This window comes from Hemibagrus wyckioides, linkage group LG19 (genome assembly GCF_019097595.1).
Source record: "Hemibagrus wyckioides isolate EC202008001 linkage group LG19, SWU_Hwy_1.0, whole genome shotgun sequence".
Taxonomy (NCBI): Eukaryota; Metazoa; Chordata; class Actinopteri; order Siluriformes; family Bagridae; genus Hemibagrus; species Hemibagrus wyckioides.
The window spans coordinates 13,092,834-13,102,500 of NC_080728.1; the positions used below are offsets into that span (position 1 = coordinate 13,092,834).

Below are 9,667 nucleotides of genomic sequence, written 5' to 3' on the forward strand. Positions count from 1 at the left end.
GGTGTATGTATGTGGGTAAGAGAGAGAGAGAAAAAAGAGATGTGGATGAATATTGCAAGCGAGCAATGGCCTTTGTTGTCACTTTCAGACACACTGTATTTGAAATTCCTTTGTTTTGTTGTTCTGTTTGTTCACAGACTGACTGATTGCTCTTATTGTTGAAACCTACATGCATGAGTGTTGCTCATGACATCCAAACCATACAATCTGTCATTACATAGGCATCACTGTATTCCAATAAACTGCGGCCCATTTTCTTTAATGCTTTTAACTTTAAGACCAGTTAATACATGTTGTTGTTCTTTCAGCTGCTCCCTGTTTGGGGTCACCGCAGCGGATCAGTTGGTCCGCATGTTTCGATTTGGCACAGGTTTTACACCAGATGCCCTTCCTGGCGCAACCCTCCCACTTAACCCGGGTTTGGGACCAGCACTGAGAGTTAACTCTTCTGTGGCTGGGTTAGCGACCTGCCCGAGGAATCAAACCCGGGCCGCGGCAACGAGAGCACTGGATCTTGCCGCTGGACCACCAGGAGGCTTAAGATCAGTTAATACATGGTACTCACAAATAGTCTAGTCTTTAGAAGCCAGATAATGACTAATCCCTAAATGTGTTGGAATACAGATTGTATGCCAGTTTATTATAATAACTTTAAGCTAAAAGAATGCATAGATGTATTGGGATACGCAGATTTTTTTCCTCAATAGCCGTCATTAATCTATAGTTCCTGCTACATAGTTCTAGCTTGGTTTTCTGTTTTCTCATCAGAAACATATGAATGCTAACCAGATTCTTACATCATGTTAGAGAGTAAAATGCTATGCTCTCTGTAGGAAACCACCAACATTTTTATTCACTACGCCCTTGATACAAGCGTTTTTGTAAGTGTGAACATGTTGCTGTGTTTATTTGTATGCTGTGAAGTAGAGGCAGATGAACTGTTACTGAAAGAGCTATCAAGCGTTGCCCCTGTTGCAATCCTCCTACACAACCACCTACTACCCCTGCACAAAGATTCTGTTAAAACAAGAAGCCTTTTCCAGGCTTCAGGCTTGATGCTGTCGTGTATCTGTATCCTAACCTTCTTAAACATTGTTTGTCAACATGAGCCATCCAGCTTCACTATACAGACAGCCTCGCTATTTTCCGAAGAGACGGGGTCCCGGAGTCCGTCCTGTGAAGTTGTTCTGATCCACACAGGACTGACATCCAGATGCATTTTTCATGAATATGCGTCTCTGCAGGTCTCTTCAGAGACTCGATTCCAGGTCAGCGAAGTGTAGACTGTGTCCTGTGTAGCAGCACTTTTCTTCATTGGTCCAAAGTGCCTTTAACATTTTCATGCCATCCTGTACCGATGTCCTGATCGAACATCAGCTTTATAGTGCAGCAGCACATGGGGAAACGTCCCAGCCTCGCTCAGTTCCAAGCAGTGGGTTAGCACGTTATAAAAAAAAAGGAATATAATTTTTTATAGCACTTTATACAGCACTGATTGTCTCAAAGCAGCTTTACAGAGCAGCGAGCAAGCCCAGTGTGGTGATAACAAGAGAAATAATAGTGCTAATCCTTCTCTGCCTGGTGTTGTGTATCATGAGTTATTTGTCTGTCAGATATTATAGAAATAGTTAGCTAGTCACCTTTAGTAACCCAGAAATGCTGGTTTTATGTAAAATATATGTAACTGCTCTAGTGATAAAGGTTAGGATTAAATGGTTCTTTTTAAACATAATTGCAGGAGACAGATGAGTCATTTACAGCTAGGAGTGTTGTAACTTCCACTTCAGGAGGATCTCAGGATAAGCAGAATCGGTATCATGGAGGAAAGAAGCAGGGACATGTGGACGAGCTTGAAGCTTTGGAGATCTTTTAGTCTGTGACAATGACTCAGCTCCTCAGACAGCCAGATGAAGCTCATTTCCACCCGCTGAGCATGAGGACAGAGAGACGAGGCTTGATGCATGCCTTTATCGTATCTTGATGGTGGCTTGAGTCGAGCAGTGCTGGAAGGGAACATGAAGCAGATCAGGGTGTGATAAATGACGGTTTGTTTTTGGCTTTGAAGGCAAGCATCGGTTTATTAAATCTTATGTGGGCAGCTACAGGCAGCTAATGGAGAGTACGCAGTAAGGTATAGGGGTTCAGAAAAGACTCTTTTTCGAATATTTAGAAACATTTAAAGCCATTATACAGAACATTATAAAAAGTTGTGCAGCTTGTCCAACTAGCAAAGCATTTTTTTTTTATATACATAGAATTTTCACCTCACTGTGTTCTAAACAAGAGCTGAGTAAAATATCAGCTCTGCCCAATCACTGGACTGGACACCTGCCCTTTTCCACATACAACTGGCAAAATGTCACTGTGGTGCCAATGAGAATGGCTAGCTTTGCTCTTTAGTCTCTTGAACACGGATGGCGATGGTATCTTCAGCACTAGAACGAGGAACCCTGTGATTATTATTATTTTTTAATCATTTGACATTTCACAGAGTGTACTTTGTGTAATGTAAACAGTGTTATAGTGAGTTATCAGAGTTCTAGTCACTGTGTCATTAAGTGATATACAGCGCGAACATCTCTGATGCTATTTTCGTCATCGTCTTGGGAGATCATCACACAGTATAAGCCTTGCTTCAGTGTTACTAAAGTGTAACTCGCTATCTAGACAGCCTACACGCTTGTTTTCAATTTGCTCCACTCTTCCGTGGTGTACAAATTCTCTATTAATTCAGTACAAAGTGAATTGGTATGTAACTGAATTCACCAGACACATTTATTTTGCCTTTTAGTTTGACCCTCGATTAGGACTTAAAGTCATGCCACAGTGAGCAGCACAGTCATGAGCGGTCTCCGAGACACCATCAACTCTATCCCATGCATGTGAATAGGGAGACGGGAGACGGCACTGATATATATCTCACCAAAACTCTCAAGAGCGTCGTCCATCACCTCCATCTCTGGCTATGAGAAGTCATTTATATTCTTGCCTTCAGTCTTTAGTCGTCTACATTGAGTGTGTTTCTATCCTGAACACTGATTTTGGAGCCGGATTTTGGAAGGAACAGCTGATGTCACTAATTCAAGTGTTGAGGATGCTGAAGATAGGGATAGGTGGAGAAAGATGATTCGCTATGGTGACCCCTGAAGGGAAAAAAAGGAAGAAGAGCTGATGTATGATCTAAACGGAAATTTGTTCATCTTGGCAAAATACAAGTTTAAATAATGCAGAACACAAATATTATATAGAAAGGAGTTGGAGTACTTTACCCAGCAGCCGCTACTGCAGTGTCTGCTGATGAGAACTGAATGTCAACAGTACAGAGATTAGAATTTAAATACATCCTGCTGCTAATGCGCTCTTAAAATTTATCAGCGAGGAGGCATGTGCATGAGATACTGTTTCGGTCTCTTCTCGGCTTCTCATGAATATCTTAAGCAGTGTACATTATCTGTGCATGTGTTTACAGCTTCTCAGATGCAGAATTAACATACCGTCCCCTCTGAAAGTCTTGGAAACGCTTCTTTTGTGTTGGCTACACACCGAATATATTTGGGTTTGAGATCAGAAGATGAGTAATCAGAATTTCAGCTTTCATTTCCTGATATTTCCGTCTAGACGTGTTCAAAAAAACATGGCCGCTTGTATGCGTGAGCAAAAGTATTGGAACAGACGGACCGCATATCCTTTGCTTGCAACAAATCCATCGAGAAGGCGACGCACACTGACCACCAAAATCATACATTCTTCTTTTGTGATGTTTTCCTGGGCTTGTACCACAGCTTCTTTTAGTAGTTGTTTTGTTTTTTCTCTCTTCAGTCTCCTCTTCAGAAGGTGAAATGCAGCTCCATTGGGTTTAAGCTCTGCTGATTGACTTGGCCAGTCTAAAACCTTCCACATTTTTTTCCCCTGATGAAGTGTTTTGTTAGTTGGCAGTTTGTTTGTTTTTTTTTTGGATCATTGTCTTTCCGCATGATGAAGTTCCTCCAGATTAATTTGGATCCATTTCTCTGTAAATGGGCAACATCTAACAATCGTTCTGCTGCATCATGAGTTATATCATCAGTAAAGATTACAGCAGCAGCCATGCAAACCCAAGCCATGACACTACCACCACCATGTTTCAAGGATGAGCTTGTATTGCTGTGAATCATGAGCAGATACTTTCTTTCTCCACACTGTTCGATATTTGGTTGCTAGTACACTAGTTTTTTTTTTTTCTTTTTCAGGACATCCCACATAGCTCTTGGTACAATGCCTCTGATTGATTTTCTCTCTTTTTTCCGATCGGAAAGGCTTGCTCTGGTTTTCATGTTGGTTTACCCTCTTTTAATAACAACTGTAGTCTTCATAAGCGAAACCCAGAGCTAGACATTCCAGGAGTAGACATTCAGCATTATGAATTATTTAAAGAGTCAATCTAACAGGGAAAATGACACCTGTAATCACATGTTCTGATATTTTTGATCACTAGATACAAGCTGGGTTCAAACAAAAGATGCCAGGTTTAATGCATTTATTAGCAATTGTGAGGAAATAAAGGCTTAAATTCTGACATATCCTCTCATATTTTTCTTTGGATCTCAAACCCACATGTTTTGGTTGTACAGCAAAAAATCCCTCTCTCTCTCTCTCTCTCTCTCTCTCTGTTTCCCTCCCTCCATCCATCTCTCTCATTCTCCCTCCCTACCAATCTCTCTCCCTCCCAATCTCTCTCACTCCCCCCCCCCCACTCTCACTCTCTCTGCATATCACTCATCTGAATACCTCTGAATAAATATAGTAATGTAGAAGCTTTACAGAGCCTTACCATACAAACATTTAGGGATTCCGTCTTCCCTCTGTGTGTATGTAATAAACTGGAGCCTGCTGTTTTCTAATCGTGTAAGTCCCAGCAGTGTTTGGTGTGTGTCAGGCTGATGGCCCTCCTGCTGCACTGCACACAGAGCTGCAGCTTCAAGCCATCATCTGTACTGCACCTCCATGTTAGACAGCCAAGTCATACACACATACCCTGTAACTTTCTGTACATCCATCACACAGGAAGCCTCTGAAGCTCCTGCTCATTATGATAATTATATTCTGCACGTGTGTGTGTGTGTGTGTTGTAATGCTTAATATCACACCTGCGAGTGTCCTTTATCCAGTGATGTCATCCCTCTTTAAGGATTCTGTGTGTTTGTGTGTGTGTGCGGTTGCCAGCTGTTGCAATGCTTAATATCACACCTGCGAGTGTCCTTTATCCAATGATGTCATCTCGCTTTAAGGAATGTGTGTGTGTGTGTGTGAGAGAGAGAGAGAGAGTCTGGGTCTTGTGTGAATCATCAGTAAACACAGTTGTACGTTTCACTTTATTATTGCAGTGTTTGTGTTTGTTACTCTTGTTTACTCTTGTGCTTGTTTTCCTGCTTGTGTTCTAGATGAGGGGCCCTACACCAAACACACCAACCCCTCCAGACCCCCAGATGGAGCGCTGGCCATCAGAAGACAAAGCATCCCAGGTATCTTGAATTGAATTTAAAATCACTTCACCTTAAAGGCATAGTTTATAAACAGGGGTGTCCAGAAAAAAGGGTGTGGGTGCAGGTTTTCATTCCAACCAAGCAGAAGCCACACCTTAGTCTATTGAAAGCCAAGATCATCTGATTAAACAGGTGGAATCAGGTATGGCTCCTGCTTGATTGCTTTGAATTCAATTCAGTTTTATTTGTATAGCGCTTTTAACAACGGACCATGTCTCAAATCAGCTTTACAGAACATAAGAAACATTGTACAAAAGTCCTAAATGTTAGACAAAATCATCCCTAGTGAGCAAGCCTGAGGTAATTGTGGCAAGGAAAAACTCCCTTGGATGGTATGAGGAAGAAACCTTGAGAGGAACTGGACACTAAAGGGAACCCATCCTCATTTGGGTGACACTGGAGAGTGTGATTAAGAGCAGTGTCCTTTCTACAGACATGCATAGGCAATTATGTGATACAGATACAGCATATGTAGAATGTGTGTATTAATTAGGAGGTTTTTGTCGTCCTCAAAGTCCGCATAGGGTTGGCATCATTGCTTTGAATACCCAGATCCTCACGAAGCAGAATCCAACTGTAGCCGGTCCATCTCCGGATGCCTCAGGATCCTCGCAGGGTTGGCCTCTTCTCACTGAAACGTGCTTATTGACCTACAGTAATCACAGACACCTTAATCCGAGATACTGTAGAGAAACTGAGATATGCAGTGTGTATTGAAATGCAGTACACTTCAGTACTCTGTTTACTTTGGGGATCATTTGGGGGCTAAGAGACAAAGAGCTGTCAGTGAAGTGCAATTCAGCGCATCAGCAGAGGATGGCTTTAAAAAAATTGCTCCTTGAAGACACGGCACTTGAAAAAAACAGTTTTATCCGTTTCACACTGTTGTCAAGCCGCATCAAGTCTGTTTATATAACACATTTAGAAGCAATTCTTGTTAATTCAGTTATCCAGTTATTGTTGTTGTGGTACGGTTAAGTAAGGACGTGTATCTTTATAGTGCACTATAAATTGCTAAAATTGCTTATTGCTAAATTAAGGTAGGTGATTAGGAATATTTTAGTAAGATAGGAATTCATGCGTTTAGCATTTAGGCACAGCATGTGCTGAACAGATGAATCATTACTTTACTTACTGTTGTTATTAATTGTTGGTGTACAGAATTAGCAATATTTTAATAAGATTTTAATAGAAATTCCTGCTTCATGCTTCCGCCATGCTCTCTTCATTTTCCATTCCGAACCCATGATCTCTCTCTCTCTCTCTCTCTCTCTCTCTCTCTCTCATATCCTTCTGAATTGATCTGTGAGCTTAAAAAATATCATTTTAAATTAGGGCATAACGGATTAGTTCTTTACAGCCGCAACCCTGTACATTAGATCATCCTCCAAAGCAGAGACTCCAGGCATGGCAGCTGACTGACACTTCCCTGGCCATGTGCTGGAAAAGTGTATATAAACCTCAGCCGGCTTCATGACAAGCCAATCCAGCGTTCATCCTTCCATATCACTGCACGTACAAATCACCAGTTTCTTGAGCACACACACACACACACACACACACACACACACTCCTCCTCCCTGTTTCTGATTGTGGAAATTGAGACATTGTTCCTCTTAAAGTGGCAGAAAAATGGTCTTGCAGGGTGTGAAAATGAAAGCCATGTACTGTATAATCCTCAAGTATGGATTCCTGAGCGTATCAAATCCATCTTCAGAGGTGTTTTGTTGTATGTTATCATGGCTCTGGCTCTGTCTGGTGGGATGTGTTGGGTTTTAATGTAGTAGCACCTTCATATGATGGATGAACTGCATACGCGTGGTGTCTGTTCCCTGTATTTAGACCCATGGTGTCCAAATTGGGGTAAAACTTTTACCCAAATAATACCTTCATTTTTATTTCTACTATTTAAGTTTTGTGTACTAGATTAACAAGTCCTGGTTTATCATGCTTAAATGCTTGGTAGATATGTGCTCTAGTCTCACATTATAATATACACCAATCAGGCATGACATTATGAGCAGTGAGAGGTGAAGTGAGTAACACTCATCATGGCACCTGTTAGTGGGTGGGATATATTACTTTAGGCACTAAGTGAACATTTTGTCCTCAAAGTTGATGTGTTAGAAGCAGGAAAAATGGACAAAAGTAAGGATTTGAGCGAGTTTGACAAGGACTAAATTGTGATGGATAGACAACTGGATCAGAGCATCTCCAAAACTGCAGCGCTTGTGGGGTGTTCCCGGTCTGCAGTGGTCAGTATCTATCAAAAGTATCCTTAAGTCTTGTAAGCATTCTTTAAGTCCTGTAAGTTGTGAGGTGGGGCCCATACCAAAGCACACCTTGGAGTCCAAGCCTCAATGGGTTTCAAGACTGTTTTTGGCAGAAAAAGGGGGACCGACACAATATTATGCAGGTGGTCATAATGTTATGCCTGAATGGTGTATGCCTGCTGAATTAATCCCAGTCCTGCCTTGAATCAAATACTGATTCCATTTTTGTTGCTGTCTCACATTAAACATAAATTAGGTGGTTCAGTAAGTGTCCCTGACTCAGAGGTATGGCGTGTCGAGCTCTATTTCCATTGCTTTAGCTCTCTGATGGCTTGTAATGCATTCGCTAAGTGTAGCCGTGTTCAATTTTTTAACACGTCGGTTTAAAAATATATGGTGGGAAAAGAGCTCTGGCTTCATGCACCATTTGGTGAAAGAAAGACCACGACGGAGATGAGCTAGAGCAGCTGCAAAGCCATGGTTGCTGATTCCCACGCTCACTGGGAACTTTGTAGAAGCTTCAGCAAGATCTGCCTGCTTTAATAGATTATACTCCAGTAGTCTTATTCAGTTTAGCCAAATGAAAAAACCCTAAACGCTTATTACGTGAGTTCTTCTGAGCGCTGAACTCTGGTTCATTAGCATTCCACTGCTGGTGTATCGCTGAGAATAATTTAAGTGTTTGCCGTTACAAAATGATTCCTTTTAAATGGGACATGACCCACCTTCATGCTGGAAATGTAGCTTGTGTTTCTAAATGGCATCAGCAGTCACGCTGCGGTCTGTGCACATGCGGTCAGGGGATTGGACTCGATTGTCCGGCTCCAGAAGTGTGTTTCCAGTTATATGACAGCAGTATTGATGAATGAAGAAAGTATTGATGAATGAAGAGATCTGGGTTAGATTTACAGTTACTGTAGGATAACAGCAGCAAAACCAGCTCTTGGCATCATGTGCATTATAACAGATAGAAACAGTTATTGTCTAACTGGTGTCTCTTTCTTTCTTTCTTTCTTTCTTTCTTTCTTTCTTTCTTTCTTTCTTTCTTTCTTTCTTTCTTTCTTTCTTTCTTTCTTTCTTTCTTTCTTTCTTTCTTTCTTTCTTTCTTTCTTTCTTTCTTTCTGTCTGTCTGTCTGTCTGTCTGTCTGTCTGTCTTTCTTTCTGTCTTTCTTTCTTTCTTTCTGTCTGTCTTTCTTTCTTTCTTTCTTTCTTTCTTTCTGTCTGTCTGAATTTCTTTCTTTCTGTCTGTCTGTTTTTTCTTTCTTTCTTTCTTTCTTTCTTTCTTTCTTTCTTTCTTTCTTTCTTTCTTTCTTTCTTTCTTCTTTCTTGAGCATGACTGTGTGTGCATGCATGTGTGTGTGTGTCTGTGTATGCTAGTGTGTGTAAATGTGTGTGTGTGTTTTGTGTATGTTCGTGTTTGTGTGTGTTTGTCTTAACTGTACAGTAACACTAGAATAATTTCTTTCTTTCTTTCTTTCTTTCTTTCTTTCTTTCTTTCTTTCTTTCTTTCTTTCTTTCTTTCTTTCTTAAGCTTCACCTAATCAACAGTTACATATATGTTTATGTTGATCATCTGTCAGCATCTAATCCTGCAAAAGTGTATAGAAAAAAAGGTGAGGTCCATTAATTTGATTGGTCGAGTAGAGATTCCAAGAGTGATTATATTTCCTCTAACTGCACTGGAAGGTTTCATTCTGTGCATCACTCCATTCGTCTGCGTTCTTCACGTAAAATGAACCATCATCATCTGTGACGTGGCAACCCGTACTTTTAAGGAACATAACTTTTGTCTTCTGAGATCTCCGGATAAAGATGAAAAGAAAGAAGGAGACCTTATTTTCACCGGAAGCGTCTTTTCACAGGAATGTAAGA

At 40.9% G+C, this 9,667-nt stretch overlaps 1 protein-coding gene across 10 annotated transcripts in view; it reads left to right on the forward strand.

The window, feature by feature from the left end:
* The window catches only part of grip1 (glutamate receptor interacting protein 1), a 294,167-nt gene that overhangs the window by 217,582 nt on the left and 66,918 nt on the right, over positions 1-9,667 (forward strand). For all 10 annotated transcript variants that reach the window (XM_058417361.1, XM_058417365.1, XM_058417356.1 and 7 more), the window contains exon 2: positions 5,421-5,501. In XM_058417361.1, the coding sequence (XP_058273344.1) occupies positions 5,421-5,501 (81 nt within the window). The remainder of the gene's footprint in view (positions 1-5,420; positions 5,502-9,667) is intronic.